The sequence below is a fragment of the Pongo pygmaeus genome, chromosome 19 (assembly GCF_028885625.2).
Source record: "Pongo pygmaeus isolate AG05252 chromosome 19, NHGRI_mPonPyg2-v2.0_pri, whole genome shotgun sequence".
NCBI classification, from domain to species: Eukaryota; Metazoa; Chordata; class Mammalia; order Primates; family Hominidae; genus Pongo; species Pongo pygmaeus.
Genome location: NC_072392.2, coordinates 76,287,366 through 76,315,089, shown reverse-complemented (window position 1 = coordinate 76,315,089; position 27,724 = coordinate 76,287,366). Strand labels below are relative to the sequence as shown.

At 43.7% G+C, this 27,724-nt stretch overlaps 1 protein-coding gene across 6 annotated transcripts in view; it reads right to left on the bottom strand.

The window, feature by feature from the left end:
* The window catches only part of NBR1 (NBR1 autophagy cargo receptor), a 41,118-nt gene that overhangs the window by 9,972 nt on the left and 3,422 nt on the right, over nucleotides 1-27,724 (bottom strand). For 5 of the 6 annotated variants that reach the window (XM_054457753.2, XM_054457750.2, XM_054457749.2 and 2 more), the window contains 16 exons: nucleotides 25,669-25,779; nucleotides 23,507-23,569; nucleotides 22,097-22,115; nucleotides 20,677-20,699; nucleotides 15,075-15,269; nucleotides 12,412-12,489; nucleotides 11,733-11,947; nucleotides 10,736-10,903; nucleotides 9,932-10,141; nucleotides 8,254-8,413; nucleotides 7,869-8,159; nucleotides 6,995-7,144; nucleotides 6,455-6,530; nucleotides 4,893-5,003; nucleotides 4,378-4,542; nucleotides 856-1,291 (listed from right to left, as the gene is read on the bottom strand). In XM_054457753.2, coding sequence (XP_054313728.1) covers nucleotides 856-1,291; nucleotides 4,378-4,542; nucleotides 4,893-5,003; nucleotides 6,455-6,530; nucleotides 6,995-7,144; nucleotides 7,869-8,159; nucleotides 8,254-8,413; nucleotides 9,932-10,141; nucleotides 10,736-10,903; nucleotides 11,733-11,947; nucleotides 12,412-12,489; nucleotides 15,075-15,269; nucleotides 20,677-20,699; nucleotides 22,097-22,115; nucleotides 23,507-23,569; nucleotides 25,669-25,770 — 2,462 coding nt within the window. In that variant the 5' untranslated portion in view covers nucleotides 25,771-25,779. The remainder of the gene's footprint in view (nucleotides 1-855; nucleotides 1,292-4,377; nucleotides 4,543-4,892; nucleotides 5,004-6,454; nucleotides 6,531-6,994; nucleotides 7,145-7,868; nucleotides 8,160-8,253; nucleotides 8,414-9,931; nucleotides 10,142-10,735; nucleotides 10,904-11,732; nucleotides 11,948-12,411; nucleotides 12,490-15,074; nucleotides 15,270-20,676; nucleotides 20,700-22,096; nucleotides 22,116-23,506; nucleotides 23,570-25,668; nucleotides 25,780-27,724) is intronic. The other variant, XM_054457756.2, reaches the window with a different exon arrangement.

Sequence of the window (27,724 nt, the reverse complement as noted above, 5' to 3'; positions counted from 1 at the left end):
TCATGTACCCACCTACATCAAGTGGTGTCAATAAACGGAAATGTCTAGCTTTTGGGGAGAATGGTTTACATTATAGTCAAGGCTCCAGCATTTTCCCTACTATTAGGAGACAAGAATGATTCAGATAGATTCACCAGAGAATTAAAAATAATTTGTTTGGTTTTATAGTGTTTTTCCCCATAATGGATTTAACTTCCTAATTATGGCTGTTTGGGTTGAGTTTTTGCTGCCTTTACTGAAGAGTCAATAAAACAAGGAGGGAAGGTCCAGGGATGTTTGTGTTTAAAAACTGGCTCTCAGCCAGGCATAGTGGCTCACACCTGTAATCCCAGCATTTGGGGAGACCCAGGCAGTTGGATCGCTTAAGGCCAGGAGTTCAAGACCAGCCTGGACAACGTGGCAAAACCCCGCTTCTACAATAAATAACAAAAATTAGCTGGGTATGGTGGCCCATGCCTATAGTCCCAGCTACTCAGGGGGCTGAGGTGGGAGGATTGCTTGAGCCTCAGAGCAGAGGTGGCAGTGAGCCAAGATTGTGCCACTGCACTCCAGCCTGGGCAACAGAGTGAGACCCTGTCTCAAAAAAAAAAAAAAAACACAACCAGCTCTCAGTAATCAAAATATAAGCAGACAGACTATACTCAGATAATTTAAGGCCAACTAAAACAAATATTTCTTTAAATCCAGAATCCACAAATACTGGGAAATACAACTTTTATTCATCTAAATTCAGACTTTACTATGGAAAATAGTCTCTTTCCATACTGAGGAAAAAACGGGTTTTGAGATCAGGTCGGTTCCTCTCTTTATTTCACCTCTGAAGAACACCCCAGCTGAGGGGGCTGTGAGTGGTACCTGGGCAGTGGCGGTGGAAGCTCCACTACCTCTGGGATTAGGGGCACTGTTTCCAGAGTCTGTGAGGTCGTGAAGATGTCACTTATGCTGTGCTCCTGTGGCTGGTTCTCCCCTCCAGGGAGTCTCTCCCCAGCTTCAGCTGGTTCCTGCCCAGCCTCAACCCCAGGCTCGCCTTCAGCACCTCGCTCCAGGCCTGGCTGTGAGAGCGCAGAGCTGTACATAGAATCCCCCAGGGGGCGGCTGGTATCAAAACACTCAGGCAGGATGATGATGTAATCCTCTGAGGAAGCAGAGGACTGACTTTGAACTTCATCTTTGAGCTCATCCTCTTCTTCCTCATCCTCCTCCTCCTCCATGACAGCTTCTTCCTCAGCGATATGGACAATCTCCTCCCTCTCATTTCCAAGTGGTCCTTCTTCAGGCAAGGCAAATTTCACTAAAGGATGAAAGCAACCAATTTTCAGGTGGAAGCTAAAAGCAGGCCTAAGTACTATCCTTACTTGGTAAAGCCTTGTGGATCATGAGCTAGAATTATGAAAGCCAGAGGAGAGGGAAGAACTAAAGGGAAGGGCTGGTTCTGGAACCATGACCATATTCTAAGTTTGAAGACTATGCAAAACAAAATAGAATCAAAGCTCACAGAAACAAGGTAGGCAGAAACACCCAGGCTTCCAAGAAGCTCTACGAATCATAAAAGAAGGCAGCTCCATCCCTTCCCTTTTCCTTTTTATGTGATGGTTAATATACTGAGTAGAGTTTAAACCAAAACTGATACACTTACAGTGCTATAAAAAGAGAAAAAGTTAGGAGATGAGTATTGCAGGATTATATGTCTATCTCCTCCTCTTCTTTACAAAGATGATGCAGTCATGGGAGAAAACTGGCCAATCATGTTTGAGGGGGTAAAAAAGGATATAAAAAAGCTACCCAGGGCCAGGCACGGTGGCTCACGCTTGTAATCCCAGCACTTTGGGAGGCCAGCGTGGGCGGATCATGAGGTCAGGAGATCAAGGCCATCCTGGCTAACACGGTGAAACCCCATCTCTACTAAAAATACAAAAAAATTACCCAGGCATGGTTGCGGGCGCCTGTAGTGCCAGCTACTTGGGAGGCTGAGGCAGGAGAATGGCATGAACCTGGGAAGGCGGAGGTTGCAGTCAGCCAAGACCGTGCCACTGCACTCCAGCCTGGGCGACAGAGACGGTGTCCCAAAAAAAAAAAAAAAAGCTACCCAGGCCAGATGTGGTGGCTTACACCTAAAATCCAAGCACGTTGGGAGGCCAAGGCAGGCAGACTGCTTGAGCTCAGGAGTTCGGGACCAGCCTGGGCAACATGGCGAAATCCCATCTCTACAAAAAAAAAAAAAAAATTTAGCTCATTGTGGTAGCATGTGGCTGTGGTCCCAGTTGCTTGGGAAACAGAGGTAGGGGGAGCCCAGGATGTTGTGGCTGCAATGAGCCATAAACTTGCTACTCGCACTTTAGCCTGGGCGAGAGTGAGACCTTATCTCAAAAAAAAAATTAAAAAATTACCCATAAATCCTATCAGAATAACAGCTGTGAACATTTTGGTATTGTCTTTCCAGACCTTTTTGTTATGTATTTGTACACACATGTGGAAAAAAATATAAAGATATACATGACTGATTGATTTGAGATGGAGTCTCACTCTGTTGCCCAGGCTGAAGTGCAGTAGCATGATCTCAGCTCACTGCAAGCTCTGCCTCCCGGGTTCACGCCATTCTCCTGCCTCAGCCTCCCGAGTAGCTGGGACTACAGGTGCGCCCGCCACCACACCCAGCTTATTTTTTGTATTTTTAGTAGAGATGGGGTTTCACCGTGTTAGCCAGGATGGTCTTGATCTCCTGACCTCATGATCCGCCCACCTCGGCCTCCCAATGTGCTGGGATTACAGGTATGAGCCACCGCACCTGGCCACGTGTACACTTTATTATTTTTTTTTTTAGACGGAGTCTCACTCTGTCACCCAGGCTGGAGTGCAGTGGTGTGATCTCAGCTCACTGCAACCTCTGCTTCCCGGGTTCAAGCAATTCTCCTGCCTCAGCGTCTTGAGTAGATGGATCACAGGCACACGCTACCAGGCCCAGCTAATTTTTGTGTTTTTAGTAGAGATGGGGTTTCTCCATGTTGGTCAGGCTGGTCTCAAACTCCTGAGCTCGTGATCTGTCCGCCTGGGCCTCACAAAGTGCTGGGATTACAGGCGTGAGCCACTGTGCCTGGCCTTACATGTATACTTTAAACAAAAGTAAGATAAATAATATTTAAAGATATAGGTCAAATTTGATTATAATAAAGAGATTCTCCAATATTATTTTGACACAGTATATTTGAATTTTTGGATACTTCTTAAAATATATGCTATTGGTTCTATCTATCTGATACCTAGAAGTTTCTGTTATAAAGGTATTTATTCTTTTTTTTTTTTTTGAGACGGAGTTTCAGTCTTGTTGCCAGGCTGGAGTGCAATGGTGCCATCTCGGCTAACCACAGCCTTCACCTCCCAGGTTAAAGTGATTTTCCTGCCTCAGCCTCCCAAGTACCTGGGATTACAGGCATGTAATCCCTGGCATGTAGCCACCACGCCCGGCTAATTTTTTGTATTTTTAGTAGAGATGGGGTTTCTCCATGTTGGTCAGGCTGGTCTCGAACTCCCAACCTCAGGTGATCCACCCACCTCAGCCTCATAAAGTGCTGGGATTACAAGGGTGAGCCACCGTGCCCGGCCTATAAAGGTATTTATTACAGCAGAATTTAACCTTGAGAAACTTTGTTGGTACTCCTGCTTCTATCCACTGTTTCTGGGACTGCTGCCCTTGGAGAAAGCAGACAACTCAGCTACCCATAGGGGTCTCTGCTAAGGAGCTCTGTCAAATTACAGGAAGATTCCTTACTGCAGAATCCAGGCAGCACAACTGGCTGCTATTCCACTGTGGAATGCAGCTGTAATTCTGCCCCTGAGAAGATGAGAGAAATGAGTATGGTGGCTTCTTTGCTCCTGATGCTCTAATTAGAACAGTCAGGTAGCATACGTAGAGTCTAAAGACACAAACAAGATCAGAATTTCTTTTTTTTTTTTTTTTTTTTTTTTTTGAGACGGAGTCTCGCTTTGTCACCCAGTCTGGAGTGCAGTGGCGCAATCTTGGCTCACTGCAAGCTCCGCCTCCCGGGTTCATGCCATTCTCCTGCCTCAGCCTCCCGAGTAGCTGGGAATACAGGCACCCGCCACGTCGCCAGGCTAATTTTTTGTATTTTTAGTAGAGACGGGATTTCACTGTGTTAGCCAGGATGGTCTTGATCTCCTGACCTTGTGATCCACCCGCCTCGGCCTCCCAAAGTGCTGGGATTACAGGCTTGAGCCACCACGCCCCGCTAAGATCAGAACTTCTAACTAAGATCACTCTCCCTTCAGTCTCAGTGAAGAAGAGCACATGTAACTAGTCAAGTCTGGCAGTCACAATTCAGGTGCCACCCTGTTAGGTAGGGGAAATGCAAGGACACTCACTCTGCAAGGACTTCTGTCTGCAAGGAGGGTTGTGGTCTGGGGCAGCATCCAAAGTAAGGGATCGGATTACTGTCTCACACACAAACTGGGTCCCACTCAGGTCTTCTTCTGCTTCCTCCACAGAAGCAATGTTCTCAGCCTTCCTCTTTACTGACACCATAGAATCTGAAAGACACACGAACCTTGTCTGCACTTGGTGTTTAAAGTGCTGAGGAACATTCACTAGTCATTACCCATGCTAAAACTAAACCAAGGAATAGCTGCTATCTAAACTTTGTCTGCACTTGGTGTTTAAAGTGCTGAGGAACATTCACCAGTCATCACCCATGCTAAAACTAAACCAAGGAATAGCCGCTATCTGTGCCACATGAAGGTGAGGAGACTTCAAAACATGAGATGCTACAGAAAGCAAGCCCATTTACATGCTAAGGTAGGGTCAGTAGGGGATAGCTGTAAAATAGGGTATGATATGGAAACGGAGGATGCAAATACTTTACAAATGTTTAATCCTTTACCGGGAAGTGCTTTAAATCCTGCCCCTTCATTCTCTTCCTGTATCTGCCCCAAGCCTGGCTTCTCTATTAAAGGACTGTCATGTGGCAGAGGAGACATGCAGGGAGTCATATCTGGAGAATGAAGACAGGAGAACCATCAATCAAGAGAAAGCATCATATCATCAACAGTCAGTGTCCAGAAGTAGCAGTTTGTAGGCTTCTTGCCTCCCGCAGGGCTAAAATAAACCAAGATATGCTTTGAGGTCTGTTACAAAAAATTTCTCCAGACCAGTAAGTATGCAAAATATCTCAGATCAATCAATGCAGGAAGAATCACAGTTATTTAGCCTGGAAAGCAGTAACCAAGACACAAAACCATGAACATAAAGGAACAAAAGGACACAAATATCTAGAGGGAAAAAAGAGAAGAGGATTCCTTTATAGTGGAAAAGCCTTGCACGAACTTGTTTTATTGCTTTTTTTTTTTTTTTTTTTTTTTTTTGAGATGCAGTCTTGCTCTGTCACGCAGGCTAGAATGCAGTGGCACAATCTCGGCTCACTGCAACCTCCGCCTCCCAGGTTCAAGCAACTCTCTGCCTCAGCCTCCTGAGTAGCTGGGATTACAGGCACCTGCCACCATGCCCAGATAATTTTTGTATTTTTAGTAGAGATGGGGTTTCACCATCTTGGCCAGGCTGGTCTTGAACTTCTGACCTTGTAATCCACCCGCCTTGGCCTCCCAAAGTGCTGGGATTACAGGCGTGAGCCACCGTGCCCAGCCTCTTTTTTTGTTTGTTTTTTGAGACTGGGTTTCACTCTGTCGTCCAGGCTGGAGAGCAGTGGCACAATCCTGGCTCACTGCAGCCTCTGCCTCCTGGGATCAGGAGATTCTCCCACTTCAGTCTCCCTGGTAACTGGGACCACAGGTGCAGGCCACCATGCCAAGCTAATTTGTTTGTTGTTTTTTTTTTTTTGAGACGGAGTTTTGCTCTTCTCCTGGCTGGAGTGCAATGGTGCAATCTCAGCTCACCACAACCTCCGCCTTCTGGGTTCAAGCAATTCTCCTGCCTCAGCCTCCCGAGTAGTTCGGATTACAGGCATGTGCCACCATGCCCGGCTAATTTTGTATTTTTAGTAGAGAAGGGGTTTCTCCATGTTGGTCAGGCTGGTCTCGAACTCCCGACCTCAGGTGATCCGCCCGTCTCAGCCTCCCAAAGTGCTGGGATTACAGGCGCGAGCCACTGTGCCTGGCCACACCCAGCTAATTTTTAAAAGTAATTTTTGTAGAGATGGGGGTTTCACCATGTTGCCCAGGCTGGTCTCAAACCCTGGCCTCAAGTGATCCTCCTGCCTTGGCCTCCCAAAGAGCTGGGATTATAGACACGAGCCACCATGCCCAGCATGTTGTTGCTTTTGACAAAGGACAGGAAAGAAGGAAAATGGATCCATGATTGCTGCTTTACTATCCTACTGTGGGAGAAATCCTTGCCATTTCCTCAGAATAAAACACTACCAGTGTCTAGGCTGTGGTACTTTTATGCCTATTAGTAAGATGAACAAGATGAAATGAGTGACATTCTTACCCACAGGGGTGTTGTGGGGCACTCTCTCCAACTCTTGAACAATGTTTATATCCAACAGCTCAAAGGACAGCAGATCCTATAAAAAAAGACAATGTTAGGCTGTTTGGAGTGCATGCTGGAGCCATGTCTTGACGGGACTTGTAGACCATTTCCACATCATTTTGTATTCAACTCTGTTCAAATTCATGCCTGTCCCCAGACAAGTGAAAACAAGAAGAGTTAAATGGGAATTAGATGTTGAAATAACCCAATAGCAGGAAAGAGAAAATGCAGCAGGTACGAAGGAGAATTAGCTAGGCCGAAGTGAAGAGGCAACTAAAGGGAGTTTGTGGGGAAGTACAGGATTGAGTTCCCAATTCAAAGAGGAAACATCTAGCTTACAAACTTGCTTCCATGGGTGATCTCCTTCCCATTAAATATACCTGACTAGATCAAAGTGGGCATATCTCTGATTTCCTGATTACCGCCTATGGCTCTACCACCTTCTCGCCTGTGCTCTCTCCCTCTGTCCCTTGCCCTTCAAAGTGCTGAATCTTCCACCTGGGCAGTCAGAAGATCCACAGATGGGATGTAGAGCTCCCTCTCACTGGCAACATTTTTTGCCTTCTGTGGGATGCAGGCTGCTGTCCCTTCTGTCTGCTCAGTCACTTCACCAAGCTGTCTTTCTTCTTTAGCCAGAAGAAAAGTTTCCTATAGAGACAAACGATTGAGACAAATTTTAGGCCTTCAACAGAACTGAAGAGGCAGGCTGACAATGCCCCCAAAAATAAAAATGCTGCTGTACCTCCATATTTTAAAAAACTTAATAAATGTTTTTGATATATTTTTACAGTTACAGAAAAAGTTGTAAAAACAGCAGAGAGAATTCACATTCACTTAGCTTCCCCTAATGATGACAACTTATATTAACTATAATAGTCAAAACCAGAAAATTAACATTGGATAACTTTAAGCAGTAAACACTCTGCCCCACTAATACAGGGAAATTGCATTAAAAAACTGTGCACTAAGTAGCAACCAGGGCAAGACCTCATTAGTATTTAGGGAACATACACAGGGTATTTCAGGAGAGATGGATGTTAAGGAGTAAAGCTATCAGTTCAGCAGTTCCACAGGCCAGCCCAGGCCAGGAGCCCCTTTTTCCCTTGTGCAGTCAACAGGCTGACCATGCAACATTACAAAGAGGTACAAAAGTATTCAAGGACTACCTGCAGCAAAACCCTAAAGACACTAAAATAAACACCCTAAGGAAGAGGCCAAATATCAGCATAGAAATGTGTTGGGGTGGGGGGAGATGCTAACCTTTCAAGGTTTCTGGAAAACAACCAGCTATGAGTGGGTTCTTTTAGTTTTAACCATCTCCTCTCTAACTAAGATTTGGATACTAGGCCAAAGCCTGTCAGTCAATGCTCACCTCTTGCTGGCAGGTGAGATCATCAGTTTTGCTTGAGCTGATCATGCCCTTTTCAATGTTATCAGGGCTCTCTTCGGAGGGGAAAGGATCTACTATGATACTGCACCAGACCCGAGGCCCAAATTGCTGGCCTTTGTGAGAAAGACGCCAATGGGAAGTATACGTTCCCTCCAAGGCTGGGGCAATGAACTCCACAGATACAACTCCCACATGGCCGGCCTTGAGGCAGGGAACCAAAACATCCTTCTTTTCTGTGGAAGCCAAAGTCAGGTTTCCCCACATGAACTTGAGCTGAAAAGAACAGTAAGAAGAGAAAGCAAGCTTATCAGCTGAGCACTCTGCCACTTCAAATAACCTCATCTTTGCATTTTGTGGGAAAAATTACCTTTGTGTCTGCACTCCACTTTACATTTCCTGTATTTTTCATCCTCCAGTGTTTGATAAACTTGGTTCCTGGCTGAAGGTGAGTCCCATCAGGCAAATTCTCATCCACAAATGCTGCACTGAGCGTTGGCATAACGGGGGTACAGGGCTGCAAAGGGAGCCTGAACAGAAATTCAGATGCTTAGTCACTTGCTGTTGGGTGTGAAGGCTTCTGAATACCTCACACTAGCTTGAGAGTCTGACTGTGACTCTTGAAAATGTACTAACCCATTTGCCTTAAAAATAATACTGATATTACTAGTATAGGACCACATATTAGAAACAATAAATTTTCTGACCAACTTAAAACAATAAAACAAAGGATAGGTCTCACTCCTGAGCTAAAAAAGTCATGGTAAGAGTAATTAAAAGGGCCTATAAATACAACACCTAGAGAGTCAGGCTTTTAAAACATTTGTTCCTTTTGCTTCAATTCCAGATTGCCTCCAATGAAGAGAGGGACCCCGCCATTCTGAACTTTAGTGGTTTCTATCTTTCTGAAGAAGGAAACAAAACAAGTGTCAAAAATAACTACCAAACTTGGCCAGGCGCGGTGGTTCACGCCTGTCATCCCAGCACTTTGGGAGGCCAAGGCAGATGGATCACGAGGTCAGGAGATCGAGACCATCCTGGCTAACACGGTGAAACTGTGTCTCTACTAAAAAATACAAAAAATTAGCTGGGCCTGGTGGTGGGCACCTGTAGTCCCAGTTACTCGGGAGGCTGAGGCAGGAGAATGGCGTGAACCCAGGAGGTGGAGCTTGTAGTGAGCCGAGATCACGCCACTGCACTCCAGCCTGGGCAACAGGCGAGACTCCAAGACTCCGTCTCAAAAACAAAACAAACAAAAAACTACCAAACCACCTTTTAATAATACTAAGACCACGCCAGGCAGGCGCAGTGGCTCACGCCTGTAATCTCACTATTTTGGGAGGCCAAGGCGGGCGGATTCATGAGGTCAGGAGTTCGAGACCAGCCTGACCAACAGGATGAAACCCCATCTCTACTGAAAAAATACAAAAATTAGCCGGGCATGGTGGCATGCACCTGTAATCCTAGCTACTCAGGAGGCTGAGGCAGGAGAATCACTTGAACCCGGAAGGCAGAGGTTGCAGTGAGCCTAGATCATGCCACTGCACTCCAGCCTGGGCAACAGAGCGAGACTCCATCTCAAAAAAAAAAAAAAAAAAAAAGCCAGGTGCTGTGGCTCACACCTGTAATCCCAGCACTTTGGGAGGCCAAGGCGGGTGGATCACGAGGTCAAGAGATTGAGACCATCCTGGCTAACACGGTGAAACCCCATCTCTACTAAAAATACAAAAAATTAGCCAGGCGTGGTGGCAGGTGCTTGTAGTCCCAGCTACTCAGGAGGCTGAGGCAGGAGAATCGCATGAACCCGAATGCAGAGCTTGCAGTGAGCTGAGATCGCACCACTGCACTCCCGCCTGGGCGACAGAGCAAGACTCTGTCTCAAAAAACAAAAAACAAAAAACAAAAAAAAAATACTAAGACCAGATAATGGAAAGTTTTAAAGATTTGGCTGTTAAGGGCTACCAATAAATAAGACGGAAGTTGGTTGAAGTTCCAGTTTCAGAGAGCTGGGCCTAAAGTTTTGGCTCCCACCCCAGCCCTGGGCTTACATCAGGGTATTAGACTGGAGCAAGCTCTCAGGTCGGCCTAAAGGAGACTTGGGGCTCTGGAGTCCATGGATTGAATTCCACAGGTGAATTTTCCTATGGAGTTTAAGCTGCTTTTTAAGTTCCTTGACCTCTGCTTTACGTTGTTTCTTCTCAGCTCGCAACCTTTGCTTTTCTGCTTTAAGAAAGTTCTTATCAACCTGTTTCTGGAGCCTGTGAGATAATAAAAGCAAGTCTTAAAAGAAAGTCACAAATAAATTCTGAAGCTATGTGGAGCCAATTGCAATCTCCATCAGTGTCAGCTTCCAGTTTAATTTCTTTTTTTGTTTTAGAATTAGGGTCCAACTCTGTCATGTAGGCTGGAGTACAGTGGTGTAATCATGGCTCCCTTCCACCTCATATTCCTGGGTTCAAGCAATCTGCTCACCTCAGACTCCCAAGTAGCTGAAACTATAGGTAGGCACCACCACGCCTGGCTAATTTTTAAATTTTTTTGTAGAGGCGGGATCTTGCTATGTTGCCCAGGCTGGTCTCAAATATTTGGCTTCAAGCACTCCTCCCACCTTAGCCCCTCAAGTTGCTGAGATAACAGTTATGGGCCATTGTGCCCAGCCTACTTTAGTTTCTTAATTTGTTTTTACAGCTATTATTTCTATTTCACTAACTTTGGATAACTGTCTTCATTATTGCACATCAATTGAAAATGAGCAGAACTAAGGAGACTATCTGTAGTTTTGTGATTCATACCTTGTCACCAGAACCAAGAAGTCAATCAGAGAATAAGCATCTCTATGTAGAGGGTTTTACCTGACTTGTTCCAGAGCAGCAGGAAGACGAGGAGTAGAGTACTTTGAGTGACAGAACGGTTCAGAGGAGCCCACAACAGGTCTCCGCAACTTCAGCAGGACATGGTTAGTGTCGTGGCCATATGGCCCTGCTTCACAATCTTCACAGATATTGTAGGATGGGCATAGGCTGTGGGGAAAGAATGGCACAATACACAATGGCAGAATAGGAAGTACCTGGGGTAGGGAGATATAAGACCATACTTCTATGTTTGCTCCAGTACCAACTAGCAGGTAACCTGAGCATGCCATCTGACTATGCCATGCCTCAATTTTCCTCATTAATAAAATGAGCATAATAACACTTAACCCATATCCATTTTAAAGGAAAATCTATGGGAGGAAGGTAAGATGTGAAAGTACATGGGGCCAGACACAGTGGCTCATGTCTGTAATCCCAGCACTTTGGGAGGCCATGGAGAAGAGGATCATTTGAACCTAGGAGTTTGAGACTAGCCTGGGCAATATAGGGAGACCCCATCTCTAAAAAAATAATTAAAAGGCAGGCATGGTGGCCCGTGTCTGTGATACCAGCTACTTGGCAGGCTGAAGTGGGAGGATTGTCTGAGCCTGGGAGGGTGAGGCTGCAGTGAACCATGATTGCACCCTGCACTCCAGCCTGGGTGACACAGACCCTGTCGTCAACAACAACAACAACAACAACAAAAGGCATTTGGAACAACCGAGGAACTACCCTTAGTGATCTAATTTTGTCCGTTCAGGGGAACATAATTTTGCCTGGCTTTGCTAATCCAAATGCACTTTTGAACACAACAATTTGAACAGTTACAACCCACAAAGCATGTGGGTGAAGAGTAGCTTGTGCTTCCAACTCACAGCTACAATATCTAATGCTCAGAAACAGGGTACAATTAATTTCCCTTTACCTACACAGAAAGCCAGGGAGGTAAAAGCTGTAAGGTCTATCACTAGCTAGCTACTCCCAAGCAACTGCTTACCTACACTGGTAGCGGACACCAACAATCCTTCTTTGGCAGTTGTTGCAAGCAATATGCCAGCTGAACTGGTTTTCTGGCAAAAACAATGTTTCTTCTGAAGTAGGCATTGAGACTTCTGAGGGACAAGAACCCAAGGATGGGTTCTGGAGGACAAGCTTTTCATGTAATTTCTGTTCAAGCTTCTCAACTGTTTCTTTAACCACTTGTTCTCTGAACTAGAATATGGAGCAGAAGGTAGGGAAAAAACTCAGTTCCAATATTGGAAAAAAGTGTGAAGATATCAATAGATCTAAAACCTGTCTCTGGTATAATACAAAAACACAATAAACAACTGCTACTGAATAGACAGAAGCATAGCAAAAGGTCTATTCCTTCCACAGCTAAACTGGTTCGAAGAAAATATCAAAACATCCTTTTGATAAGTAAATTTCTAACTTTTTCTCAAGCAGAGATCTGTCCCTCTCCCTTACATGCTTAGAATTAGACTCCCTCTTTTTCTGACACTTCACTGCAAAGGTTAGAGCTTTCTCGACTGGAACTGTTCTAAGTTTGGAAATTATAAGCTACCACTCTTCACCTGTACCAGAGGCAGCAGCCACCTGGGTTCAGTTATCTATTTCTTCCACATTCCACCTGTGCCAACACCACAGTTAAAACCCAAGTGCGAGAGAACACTCACCGTCTCCAGGTAGCTTGTGAACCAGTCGGGGGGCTTGTCTTGAGGCTGGTCTGTGTCACATGTAGCAAGTGGAAACGACTGGGAGAAAACACAAGCCGAGATGTTAGAGGTTACTTTTTCTATTTAAAATACTTTCCTGGAGTGTATTATTCTGAATTTTCTTTTGTGAAATCATACAAGTATATAATTTTTTAAAAAGTCACAGTATGAAGGCGTACTAAAGGAAAACAAAGTCTCTAGCCTGCTCCCCTTCTACAGAAGTAAACTATTACCAGTTTCAAAAGTCAGAGAGAGGAGCACAATAATTCCCAAATCTCTGATAAATGTGCAAATCTTACAACAAAGACAATGAGAAATAAATCTAGAAATTGGATAGACTGAAACAGGCAATGGGGAAAGGATTCCCTATTTAATAAACGGTGTTGGGAAAACTGACTAGCCATATGCAGAAAACTGAAACTGGACCCCTTCCTTACACCTTATACAAAAATTAACTCAAGGTGGATTAAAGACTTAAACTTAAAATCTAAAACCATAAAAACCCTAGAAGAAAACCTAGGCAATACCATTCAGGACATAGGCAGGGGCAAAGACTTCATGACTAAAACATCAAAAGCAATGGCAACAAAAGCCAAAATTGACAATGGGATCTAATTAAACTAAAGAGCTTCTGCACAGCAAAAGAAACTATCATCAGAGTGAATGGGCAACCTACATAATGAGAGAAAATTTTTGCAATCTATCCATCTGACAAAGGGCTAATATCCAGAATCTACAAGGAACTTAAAACAAATTTACAAGAAAAAAACAACCCCATCAAAAAGTGGGTAAAGGATATGAACAGACACTTCTCAAAAGAAGACATTTATGCAGCCAACAAACCTATGAAAAAAAGCTCATCATCACTGGTCATTAGAGAAATGCAAATCAGGCCGGGCGCAGTGGCTCACACCTGTAATCCCAGCACTTTGGAAGGCCAAGGCAGGCGGATCACGAGGTCAGGAGATCAAGACCATTCTGGCTAACACGTTGAAACCCCGTCTCTACTAAAAATACAAAAAAATAGCTGGGCATGGTGGTGGGTGCTTGTAATCCCAGCTACTCGAGAGGCTGAGGCAGGAGAATGGCGTGAACCCAGGAGACAGAGCTTGCAGTGAGCCAAGATTGCGCCACTGCACTCCAGCCTGGGTAACAGAGTGAGACTCCATCTCAAAAAAAAAAAAAAAAAAGAGAGAAATGCAAATCAAAACCACAATGAGATACCATCTCATGCCAGTTAGAATGGCAGTCATTAAAAAGTCAGGAAACAGGGCTGGGCATGGTGGCTCACGCCTGTACTCCCAGCACTTTGGGAGGCCGAGGCGGGCGGATCACGAGGTCAGGAGTTCCAGACCAGTCTCACCAACATACTGAAACCCTGTCACTGCTAAAAATACAAAAAATTAGCCAGGTGTGGTGGTGTGTGCCTATAATCCCAGCTACTTGGGAGGCTGAGGCAGGAGAATCGCGTGAACCTGGGAGGCAGAGGTTGCAGTGAGCCAAGATTGCACCACTGCACTCCAGCCAGGGCGAAGGTGCGAGACTCTGTCTCAAAAAAAAAAAAAAAAAAAAGTCAGGAAATAATAGATGTTGGAGGCCGGGCGCGGTGGCTCACGCTTGTAATCCCAGCACTTTGGGAGGCCAAGGCGGGCGGATCACGAGGTCAGGAGATCGAGACAATCCTGGCTAACACGGTGAAACGCCGTCTCTACTAAAAATAAAAAAAAATTAGCTGGGCGTAGTGGCAGGTGCCTATAGTCCTAGCTACTCAGGAGGCTGAGGCAGGAGAATGGTGTTAACCCAGGAGGCAGAGCTTACAGTGAGCCGAGATCGCACCACTGCACTTCAGCCTGGGCAACAGAGTGAGACTCGGTTTCAAAAAAAAAGAAATAATAGATGTTGGAGAGGATGTGGAGAAACAGAATGCTTTTACACTGTTGGTGGGAGTGTAAATTAGTTCAACCATTTTTGAAGACAGTGTGGCGATTCCTCAGGGATCTAGAACCAGAAATACCATTTGACCCAGCAATCCCATTACTGGGTATATACCCAAAGGGTTATAAATCATTCTGCTATAAAGACACATGCAAACGTATGTTTATTGCAGCACTATTCACAATAGCAAAGACTTGGAACCAACCCAAATGCCTATCAATGATAGACTGGATAAAGAAAATGTGGCACATGTATACCATGGAATACTATGCAGCCATAAAAAAGGATGAGTTCATGTCTTTTACAGGGACATGGATGAAGCTGGAAACCATCATTCTCAGCAAACTAACTCAGGAACAGAAAACCAAACACAGCATGTTCTCACTGATAAGTGGGAGTTGAACAATGAGAACACATGGACACAGGGAGGGGTACATCACACACGGGGGCCTGTCAGGGGGTGGGGTGCTAGGGGAGGGATAGCATTAGGAGAAATACCTAAGGTAGACGATAGGTTAATGGGTGCAGCAAATCACCATGGCTCGTGTATACCTATATAACAAACCTGCACATTCTGCACATGTATCTCAGAACTTAAAGTATAATAAAAGAATAAAGAAACCTGTTCAGCTTTATTTAAAAAAGAAAAAAGAAAAGATATTGGATAGACTGGGCCATACCCTTCATACCTGCACTGCAGAATCCTCTGGGGTCTTCATGTCTGATCCCAAGACTCTCACCAGTGAAGAGTAATGTGCAAGAGGCTTCTTCCCTGCCCTGGCAGCTAGTCGTTTTGCTCCTACAACTGGGGGTGGGGCTTCATCAACGACATGGTGCCCTTCGTGGACTTGCATCTGCAATTGGTTTCCCTGTTTAACTGCCATCTAAGAGCATACATTATGAAACAAAAATGTGCGATGTGATTATCTTCTCCTAAATAACATTTCAAAGACATCAAAACACAAGAGTGTGGTAAGTTATGCTAGAAAATACTAGGATTTGTGTTTGCTTTATTAAATCCAACAACAAAGATAATGTTTACACTCAACTTGCTATTTCTTTGGTAAGAATGTTAACTAGAAATTTATTTATTTGTTTATTTATTTATTTTTGAGACGGAGTTTTGCTCTTGTTGCCCAGGCTGGAGTGCAATGGCACGGTCTTGGCTCACTGCAACCTCCGTCTCCTGGGTTCAAACAATTCTCCTGCCTAAGCCAAGTAGCTGGGATTACATACAGGTGCCAACCACCACACCCAGCTAATTTTTGTATTTTTAGTAGAGATGGGGTTTCACTATGTTGGCTAGGCTCATCTCGAACTCCTGACCTCAGGTGATCTACCCACCTCGCCCTCCCAAAGTGCTGAGATTACAGGCGTGAGCCACCGTGCCCAGCCTAGAAATTTATTTTTATTTTTTTGAGATGGCAATTTGCTCTGTCACCCATGTTGGAATGCAGTGCATGGCTCACTGCAGCCTGTCTCTTGGGCTCAAGCGATCTTCCCACCTCAGCCTCCCGAGTAGCTGGGATTACACACGCATGCTACCACACCTGGCTAAGGTTTTTGTTTTAGTTTGGAGACAGGAGTCTCACTGTGTTGCCCAGACTGGTCTTGGACACCTGAGTTCAAACTATCCTCCCACCTCAGCCTCCTGAGTAACTGGGACTACAGGTGCGCACCACCATACCTGGCTAATTTTTGTATTTTTGTAGAGGTGGAATTTCATGATGTTGCCCAGGCTAGTCTCGAACTCCCGGGCTCCGCCCACCTCGGCTTTCCAAAGTGCTAGGATCATAGGTTTGGGTCACTATGCCTGTTGGCTAATTTAAAAAATTTGTTGTCATACGTTACCCAGGCCGGTCACAAACTTGGTTTTGTTATTAAAACCACAAAAGTATTGTGTTGCTTTATTCCACAAAAACAAACAAAAAAACCCATAAAAGTAGGTTTTAAGATGGCAAATTAGGTAAGATTTTCCTTAACTGGGTTACTATTTTTCTGTTTTTTCTTTTTTTTGAGATGCAGTCTCGCTCTATCACCAGGCTGGAGTGCAGTGGTGCAATCTCGGCTCACTGCAAACTCCACCTCCCGGGTTCAAGCGATTCTCCTGCCTCAGCCTCCCGAGTAGCTGGGACGATAGGCGCGCGCCACCACGCCCAGCTAGTTTTTCTATTTTTAGTAGAGATGGGGTTTCACTATGTTAGCTAAGATGGTCTCAATCTCTTGACCTCATGATCTGCCCGCCTCAGCCACTGTGTGGCTCACAGGTGTGAGCCACTGTGCCCGGTCTAATTGGTTTTTATATAAGACTTTCTCTATGGAATCTTAACTCAGGTTTCCAAAAAGGTTAATTCTAGACTAACAAAACTCAAGAAACTTAAAGATATGTCCTATAATTAAGCATTTACTTTTCCAATAAAAATAGTATTTTGGGGCCAGGTGTGGTAGCTCATGCCTGTAATCCCAGCATTTTGGGAGTCTGAGCTGAGCAGATCACCTGAGGTCAGGAGTTCGAGACCAGCCTGTCCAACATGGTGAAACCCCATCTCTACTAAAAATACAAAAATTAGCTGGGCATAGTGGCGTGCACCTGTAATCCCAGCTACTCAGGAGGCTGAGACAGGAGAATTGCTTGAACCCAGGAGGCGGAGGTTGCAATGAGCTGAGATGGCGCCACTGCACTCTAGCTTGGGCAATAAAGTGAGACTCTGTCTCAAAAAAAAAAAAAAAAAAAGAACAGTATTTTGGGGTGATGAGAGGTGAGTCATGCCTGTAATCCGAGCACTTTGGGAGGCTGAGGCAGATAACTTGGGCCCAGGAGTTCAAGACAAACCTGGGCAACACAGCAAGGCCCTGTCTCTATTAAAAAAAAAGAGTTTAAAAATCATCGGAGCATGGTGGTATTTTCCTGGTCCCAGCTACACAGGAGCCTGAGGTAGGAAGACCACTTGAGCCCAGGAAGTCAAGGCTGCAATCATACCACTGCACTCCAGCTATGTGAGCTGTGATCATACCACTGCACTCCAGCCTGGGTGACAGTGAGATCCCGTCTCAAAAAAATATATCGAAGTGATTTTTTTTAACAAGTGCTGTCAGTGAAAAAAAACTTTTTAAAAATAAAAATAACTAGCCAGGTGTGGTAGCTGGGCACAGTGGCTCACACCTGTAATACCAGCATTTTGGGAGGCTGAGGCAGGCAGATCACCTGAGGCTAGGAGATTAAGACTAGCCTGGCCAACATAGCGAAGCCCTATTTCTACTAAAAATACAAAAAACAGTTGGGTGTGGTGGCACATGCCTGTAATCCCAGCTATTAGGGTGGCTGAGGTATGAGAATTGCTTGAATCCAGGAGGCGGAGGCTGCAGTGAGCTGAGATTGTACCACTGCACTCCAGTCTGGGTGACAGAGCAAGACTCAAAAACAAACAAACAAAACCAGCCAGGTGTGGTGATGCACACCTGTGGTCCCAACTACTCAGGAGGCTGAAGTGGGAGAACTGCTTGAGCCTGGGAGGTTGAGGGGGCAGTAAGCCATAATTGCACCACTGCGCTCCAGCCTCTATGACAGAATGACACACGTCGCTGGGCCCAGTGGCTCATGCCTGTAATCCCAGCACTTTGGGAGGCTGAGGCAGGTGGATCACGAGGTCAAGAGATTGAGACCACCCTGGACAACATGGTGAAACCCCGTCTCTACTAAAAATACAAAAATTAGCTGGGTGTGGTGGCGCACGCCCGTAGTCCCAGCTACTCGGGAGGCTGAGGCAGGTGAACTGCTTGAACCCAGGAGGTGGAGGTTACAGTGAGCCAAGATCGCACCACTGCACTCCAGCCTGGCAGCAGAGCAAGACTCCATCTCAAAAAACAACAACAAAAGGAATGACACATATGTCAAAGAAAAAAAGAGGCTGGGCGTGATGGCTCACACCTCTAATCCTAGCACTTTGGGAGGCTGAGGTGGGTGGGCTGCTTGAGCCTAGAAGTTCAAGACTAGCCTGGGCAACATGGTAAAACTCTGTCTCAAAAAAAAAAAAGACACCAGGTGCAGTGGCTCACGCCTGTAATCCCAGCACTTTGGGAGGCCAAGGCAAGAGGATCACCTGAGGTCAGGAGTTCGAGATGAGCCTGGCCAACATGGTGAAACGCCGTCTCTACTAAAAATACAAAAATTAGCTGGGCGTGGTGGCATATGCCTGTAATCCCAGCTATTAGGAAGGCTGAAGCAGGAACATCACTTGAACCTGGGAGGTGTAGGCTGCTGGCAGCCAATATCGCACCACTGTACTCCAGCATGAGCAACAGGGCGAGACTCTGTGGCAAAAAAAAAGAAAAAAAGTATTCAATGGGTAACTACATCTGAGGTGATGGATGTGTTAATTAACTTGATTGTGGTAATCATTTCACAACGTATACATATTTCAAAACATCACATTTTATACACATTTTTATATTTAAACATACAAATTTTTAAAAATCAGAAACTAAAAACAAAAAAAAAGCATTCCATGTCCAAAAAGTGGCTGTCATCTCTGCCTTAAACATAAGATTGTATGGGCTATAGAGAACAGAGTGACGTAGGCTGTGCACAGTGGCTCATGCCTGTAATCCCGGCACCTTGGCAGGCCGAGGCAGGCGGATCACTTGAGGTAAGGAGTTTGAGACCAGCCTGGCCAACATGGCGAAACCCTGTCTCTACTAAAAACTACAAAATAAATTAGCTAGGTGTGGTGGCGCACACCTGTAATCCCAACTACTTGGGAAGCTGAGGCATGAGACTCACTTGAACCCCAGAAGTGGAGGTTGCAGTGAGCCGCTTGCGCCACCGCACTCCAGCCTGAGTGACAGAGTGAGACTCTGTCTCAAAAAAAAAAAAAAAAAAAAAGGAGAGAACAGAGTGAGGGAAAGAGGTGAAAAATGTGAACCAGAAAACATAGTTCTAGACCAGGCATGGTGGTGCACACCCATAGTCCCAAGCTACTCGGGAGGCTGAGGCAGCAGGATCACTTGAGCCCAGCAGTTCAAGGCTGGCCTGGGTAACATAGCAAGACCCAGCCTCTTTAGGAAAAAAAAAAAAAAAAAAAGGGCATCAAGAATTTTTTGGTTTTTATTTGGCTTTGAGATGGAGTTTCCCTCTTGTTGCCCAGGCTGGAGTGCAATGGCGTGATCTCAGCTCACTGCAACCTCTGCCTCCCAGGTTCAAACGATTCTCCTGCCTTGGCCTCCCAAGTAGCTGGGATTATAGGTATGCACCACCACACCTGGCTAATTTTTTGTATTTAGTAGAGATGAGGTTTCACCATCATGGTCAGGCTGGTCTTGAACTGCTGACCTCGGGTGATCTGCCTGCCTCAGTCTCCCAAAGTGCTGAGATTACAGGCATGAGCCACTGCGCCCGGCGAAGATATTTGTGTGTTTTTTGTTTTTTTTTTGAGACGGAGTCTCACTCTGTCGCCCAGGCTGGAGTGCAGTGGCACAATCTCGGCTCACTGCAAGCTCCGCCTCCAGGGTTCACGCCATTCTCCTGCCTCAGCCTCCCAAGTAGCTGGGACTACAGGCACCCACCACCATGCCCGGCTATTTTGTATTTTTAGTAGAGACGGGGTTTCACCATGTTAGCCAGGACGGTCTTGATCTCCTGACCTCGTGATCCACCCACCTCGGCCTCCCAAAGTGGTGGGATTACAGGCGTGAGCCACCACGCCCGGCCAGGTATTTGTATTTTTAAACACTGGAACAGTAGCACAAAGACCAGCAAAGAGATGGGACTATAACTGAAAAGGACCTTTTTATTATGAATTGCCTTTTGCTGAGTGTCGTGCCCATTCATCAGTCTCCCTATAAATAGGTTTCACTGTGTTTATACTTATTAGTCTCTCCCCATAACTAATGGAATTCAGGTTTGAGTTTCAGTCAATAAATATTTTAGGCCAGACACAGTGGCTCATGCCTATAATTCCAGCACTTGGGAAGCCAAGGCCGGCAGATTGCTTGAGCCCAAGAGTTCCAGACCAGCCTGGGAAACAAGGTGAAACCCTGTCTCTACAAAAAATATAAAAAGTTAGCCGGGCATGGTGACGTGTTTCTGTAGTTCCAGCTACTCAGGAGGCTGAGGTGGGAGGATCACTTAAGCCTGGGAGGTGGAGGTTGCAGCAACCCCAGATTGTGCCACTGTATGCCAGCCTGGATGACAGAGCACAACCTCATCTCAAAAAAAAAAAAAAAAAAAAAAAAAAAAACCAACCCATAATAATATTTTAAAATTATTTGAGAATGAGATTAAATAATCATTACCTTAAGCGCTTCTTCATATTCTCCTAAAAGGACAAAAAATACACACCGTGATACTTCTTCACACACCCCAAAAGATTCTATTATTTTAAAATTATTTTTATTTTGTACACATCCATTCATTCATTCAAGAACCAAAGATTCCATAAGATTAAGGATAGCCAGTCCTAAAGATGGACTGTACAACATGAGGAACATATTATAGTTAAATAATCGTAAATTATATTCATGATTTTTGCTAAATGAGTAGATTATGGCTGGTTTCTGGGGAGGGCTCAGGGCACCACAGGGCCACTATAATGAGATGACAGATATGTTAATTTGCTTCATTACAGTAACCATTGCCATCTAACATTTTGGTCAACCACGTGTATGATGGTGATCCCATAAGATTATAATGCCATATTTTTACTGTACCTTTTCTATGTTTAGATATGCAAATACCATTGTGTTTCAACTGTCTATAGTATTCAGCACAGTAACATGCTCTACAGGTTCGTAACCAATGAGCAATAGGTTATACCATATATCCTAGGTGTGTACTAGGCTATACCATCTAGGTTTGTGTAAGTACACTCTATGATGTCCATATAATGACAAAATCACCTAATTGATGCATTTCTCCGTACAAATCCGTCATTAAGCGATGCATTACTGTATATGTATTTCGTAACATCATGTTGTACACCTTCAATATATACAATAAAAATTTGTTAAATGTACAGCTAATCCTAACTTTAAAGAATTCTTAGCTTATTATATATGAACAGCAACTATCTTTTTGCTGACAAACTCCCTTTTTGTTGCAAACAGCATCTACTGTAGATCAGTTCTTCCCCTTAAATCCCTCTTTCATCACTACTGGGAATCTTCCAGTTACAAAATCTCAACCCAGGTCCCTCACATTTACGCACTGTGATGTTCAGGACTCAAGAGAGTTCGGTGTTAATACTATCATTTCGCCTGATTAAATTAAGATTTTAGGGGCTATCCTGGGAAACTAATCTTCAATTATAACATGGTTCCTATGGGAAAATGCACTCCAAGCTCTGAACATCTGATAAATAAACTTTTGGAATACTACTTGTTTTATAAGTTGATATTAATATATATGCCAAGTCAGAAACAAATGCAACACCATGGGAATACTTATATGTGTTGAACTGGGAGGCATATTAATTTCAGAGGACTGGCATCTTAAATATGAGAACCTCCCATTAAAGCTGTCCTTAGGGTCCATTCAAAGGCATCATCCTATATATAAAAAACTGCTATACAATAAAATCCCCTAGGTAACTAATGTCCATCAGTGCAATGTCACTCTAAAATTAATACTGCAATAAGGTTTGAGTATAAATAGAAATGCCTCAGTGAGCAGATTAAGAATTTAAATAAGGCTGAACAGACTCTCTCAGGGACTCACCTTGACTGTTGATGGATACCTATAAAAGGAAAAAAAGCAACAGTGAATTATAAGTGTCTCATCAGTTGAGCATTTCTGTTACTAGGACCAGCCCCATAGGACAGACAAAAACTCAGGCCAAGCGTTCAGCTTTTCCGTATCACTTGCTAGTCATGAATAACACTTAAGAAATTTTATTGCTTATCTACTGTGCCCTCCTTTATTTCAGATACATTAAGAGGCAGTGCAATATAACGGTTAGGAGCTTGAGTTCTATAGCCAGAGGGTATGGACTGTACCGCTACTTTACTACTTCCAAGTTTTTGTGCATTTGGACAAGTTATTTTCACCTCTCTGTGCCTCAGTTTCCTCATGAGTAAAATAGTGATGATAATAAGGTACTCAATACATGGTATTGTTGCTAGTCTGACACACTGTAACCACTCAATAAAGCTTAGCCATTAGCCTGAGCAACAAAGTGAGATCCCATCCCTCCAAAGAATTAAAAAATTTTGCCAGGCACAGAGGTATGTCCTAGCTACCCAGAAGACTGAGATGGGAGGATTCCTTGAACCCAGGAGCTCTAGGTTGCAGCAAGCTATGCCAATGCACACCAGCCTGGGCAACAGAGTGAGACCCTCTTAAAAAAAAAAAAAGCTTAGCCATTATATTTGTATTATTATAAATGAAGTGGTAGCTTGTGCTATATGTGAACTTAAGGTCACTATATAATTTTAAAAGTTATCTTGGCCCAGTGTGGTAGCTCACGACTGTAATCCCAGCACTTTGGTAGGCTGAGGTGGGCCGATCGCTTGAGCCCAGGAGTTCGAGACCATCTTGGCCAACATGGTGAAATACCATCTCTACTAAAAATACAAAAATTAGCCAGGCATGGTGGTATACACCTGTAATCCCAGCTACTCGGGAGGCTGAGAGAGGAGAATCACTTGAACCCAGGAGCTGGAGGTTGCAGTGAGCAGAGATCGCACCACTGCACTCCAGCCTAGGTTATGGAGTGAGGCTTCGTCTCAAAAAAAAAAAAAAAAAAAAGTTCTCTCAGGCCAGGCCAGGCATGGTGTCTCACACCTATAATCCCAGCACTTTGGGAGGCTGAGGTGGGAGGACTGCTTGAGCCCAGCAGTTCAAGACTGGCCTGAGCAACATAGTGAGACCCTGTTTCCTTTTTTTTTAAAAAGTGAAAGTTATCTCTGAGATATTCTTCAGTGTTGCTTCTCCATTTCTCAACTCCATCTCAGATGCTGCAATTAGAATATTCAATTATTAGAATAATTAGAATATTCAATTATCAAATATATTTAAACCACCACACAAATGAGCTAAACACTATTTTGAATTATTAAAGCCCATATCACTGGAGAAATAAGATCCCTATTCTGAACACCTAGCAATAAGTACCATAATATATTTTACCTCTTCATTTTCCTCATCCAGGTATTTTATTTGAATAGTATTCAGATCAAATGAAACTTTTACCTATAAAAGAGATACACATTTAAAGGCAGGTTATAATGTACACAGAAGTCAAAGTAAAAAAACCCCACAAAATCAAAAGACAAACAACAAACAACCATAACAACCCATAACAAAGGGTTAATATCTGCAACACACCCAGAGTATCAGCAAAACTGCTAATGATACAATTAACAACCCAGGCAAAAATATACATAAAATTCATACAAGAGGAAATCAGAACACCTAACAAATACATCAGAAGACTTTCAAACTTTCTGGTGGTCAGAACACTGCAAATTGAAGCAATGAGATGACATCTCATCAGAATACCAAATTGTGTGTGTGTGTGTGTGTGTGTGTGTGTGTGTGTTTTGGGTGGGGTGTGGGGTAGGGAACAGCAAATGTTTTTTAAAGCCATAACATCCAGTGTTGTCAAAACTTCAGGACATTGTCATGTATCTCTGTGTGCTGCTACAACTGTTCTGCAAAGCGTTTGGCAGAATCTATTAAAATTTCAAATAAAATGCTTTGTGACCCATTAATCTCACATTTGTATAGGACAGAGTTTATCCTGTAGAACAGTATATAAGTTATGTGTATAGATGGATATCTCCTGAAGTTTCATGATAAGAAAAAAAAAAGAAAAAGTTTTTTTTTTTTTTTGAGTCGGGTCTCACTCTGTCGCTCAGGCTGGATTATAGTGGCTCGATCTTGGCTCACTGCAGCCTCAACCTCCAGCACCCAGGCAATTCGCCCACCTCAACCTCTGGAGTAGCTGGGACCACAGGTGCCTGCTACCACGCCCAGCTAATTTTTGTATTTTTTTGGTAGAGATGGGGTTTTACCATGTTGCCCAGTCTGGTCTCAAACTCCTGAGCTCAAGTGATCCACCCATCTCGGCCTCCCAAAGTGCTGAGATGCCAGGCGTGTGCCACTGTGCCCAGCCAAATAATGTTTATAGTATGATCCTAGTATGATATCTGCATGAACATGGAAAATGTAAAGTACATACAGGGCTGTTAACATTGGTTACCCAAAAGAGGTGGGAGTGACAGATGAGGGGAGGGAGAGTGGAGGGCTATTAACTGCTTGAGATGGTTTCTCTTCTTAAAATGGGCATGTATTATAATTTTACAATTTAAAATTTACAATGAAGAAAAAAGGCAAGCTGTCAGCTCATTTAACTACTAGGAAAAGAAAGATAACTGATTTTCACATCTTTTGGCAAACAAGATCTAACTTCTTTCTGAATCCGATCTTTTTTTTTTTTCTGAGACGGGTCTCACTGTCACTGTTAGGACAGTATGAACAGGTATTTGCTGGAAGGCAGAAAACTACCTCAGATCATCTTTTAAGATCTACCAATTCTTTCCCTTTTTAGTTATCATCAGATATAACCAGGTAGACGTAGATTTTTACCAAAGGGTTTCAGAGAGAAACACAGTCAACACAGGAAGTAAAACATTCACCACTGCAAACTGAACAAAAACAGGAGTACAAAGGGCAAACCAAGAGGAGGAAAAGCCTTAGCAAAAAAACGGAACAGGTGAACTGCTGTCTAAGCAGGTATGAAAGTTTTTCCTGCTCAACTTTGAGATACTCAACCTCTGACCTAGCAATAAAAACAATTGATAGGCTCTTGCAAAACACAAGTCATATATATCCTTGTGCAAAACACAAGTCATATATATCCTTGTGCAAAACACAAGTCATATATATCCTTGTGCAAAACACAAGTCATATATATCCTTGTGCAAAACACAAGTCATATCCTCACACAAGAGAACATTTCCCTGGGATCTGGTTGGGGTGGAGCCCACACCAATTCACTCCTCATACTGTTTCTAAAATTAATAGGTTTTCTAAATCCTATCTCACTAAAAACAATTTTACCTTCCCTTTCTAAAATGTTCAAAAGGAAATTTATGTGTTGGTTCCCTTTATTGGGGCACATCTCATATATGAATACTGAAACCCTATCAAAAGCAATTTTCCAAAAGGCCCAGAAATGGTAACTATGACAGACTTCACAGCTATGAAACAACACTGCTAAAAATAGCTACCTTTGGAAAAAATAACCATGCTTAAACCAAGGAGAAACAAAATAAAGTAACACTCACCATAGCTTCGATATCAGCCCAAGTTGTATTTTCTGGATCAGAAACCAGAAAGCTTTGAATTTCATTTTTAAAAGTCACATTTAGAGTAACCTGTGGTTCCATGCTGTGAGGCTAGGGTTGAGAAGGTTGGTGGGAGAGAGAAAAACACATTAGAAAGGGTTCTATAAGTTGCACTAAAAGTTCACTCAGCAAATACTTGTGAGGACCCAATATGGGCTGGGCTTGGGAGACACAGCAATGAACAAAAGAAACACTGTCCCTGCTCTTACGGAACTTACCATCACTGTTAAATAGGAATTGTTTCAGGAAAGAAAGATAGGCTAAAACCATGCCATAAAGACTTGTACTTAAGTCACAAAAATTAATCTTGAAGTTATTAGGAACTTCCACATTAGAAACAGAAGTATGCTGAGAGTATTTAAATTTTGACCACATTCCCATAAATCATCTAGCATTTGTAAAATCCTTAAATATTTTATGGTACTTTATGATGACTGGTTTATTAAACAAACACTTACTAGTAGCAGGACATACCAACATGGATAAGAGAGATAAGGTCTCTGCCCTCAGGGAACTTGTATTCTTGTACGATTTGAGAATGACATTCTACATTTTTCTTGCAGAAGGAGGGTTGTCCTAACTTGAGAACCTAGGTTTTCTATCAGTTTTAAGAACTTCGGGCCAAAACACTAGCCAAGAACTACACAGAGGTAGCATTCAATGCCCTCCATCCAAGTTACTATGTTTTTTCACAATCTACTGATTTTTTTATTTTATTTTATTTTATTTTATTTTATTTTTTGAGACGGAGTCTCACTCTATCGCCCCAGGCTGGGGTGCAGTGGCGCGATCTCAGCTCACTGCAACCTCCACCTCCCGGGTTCACGCCATTCTCCTGCCTCAGCCTCTCGAGTAGCTGAGACTACAGGTGCCCGCCACCACATCCGGCTAATTTTTTTTTTTTTTGTATTTTTGGTAGGGACGGGGTTTCACCGTGTTAAGCAGAATGGTCTCGATCTCCTGACCTCATGATCTGCCTGCCTTGGCCTTCCAAAATGCTGGGATTACAGGCGTGAGCCACCGCGCCTGGCCTTGTACTGATTTTTTAAATGGGGGATTTCAAACATATATAAAAGTGGAGAGTAATAAACACTTAGTTAAACCAACAATCAACTCAAGGCTATCCTCATTCACATATATCCCTGCATCCCCCACTTCTGCCCCAACAATGAACTGACCATAGTCAACTAATGTTTTAACCAAACTATAATAATCTAATTATTTTCTATTATTGTATTTATTTATTTATTTATTTATTTTGAGATAGAGTCTTGTTCTGTCGCCCAGGCTCAAGTGCAGTGGCACAATCTTGGCTCACTGCAACCTCCGCCTTCTGGGTTCAAGCGATTCTCTCACCTCAGCCTCCCGAGTAGCTGGGACTACAGGCACCCGCCACCAAGCCTGGCTTTTAGTAGAGATGGGGTTTCACCGTGTTAGCCAAGATGGTCTCGATCTCCTGACCTCATGATACCACCCACCTCGGCCTCCCAAAGAGCTGGGATTACAGGCATGAGCCACCATGCCCGGACTATTTTTTAAAATATTTTTATGGGAAAATTTAAATCTATACAAAAGTGGACAGAATATAATGAATCCCTATGGACCCATAAGCTAGCTTCTTCCATAATTATCAACTCAGGACCAATTTGCTGTAACCAAAGGTTTACAGCAATACCCTTTCCCTACTAGATTATTTTGACAGACATCTATGCTTTTATCCATTAAGAATTGAGTATGTACCTCTAAAAGATAAGAATTTTTTAAAAACAGTCTAGATATCATTATCATGCCTAACAAGTTAACAATTCCTTAATCAGATTTCTATTCTGATCATTATATTTTTAATTAAGGATTTTGTTTACTGATGAATGGTTACGTTTAATTGGTTTTTATGACTTTATGAAAAAATAGCTTAGGTTGAGAGGAACAAGATTAAGTCCCAGGGATTTACAGCGTGGTCTGCGGCGGCGGGGAGAGGGGGTGGGCAGAGGGGAGG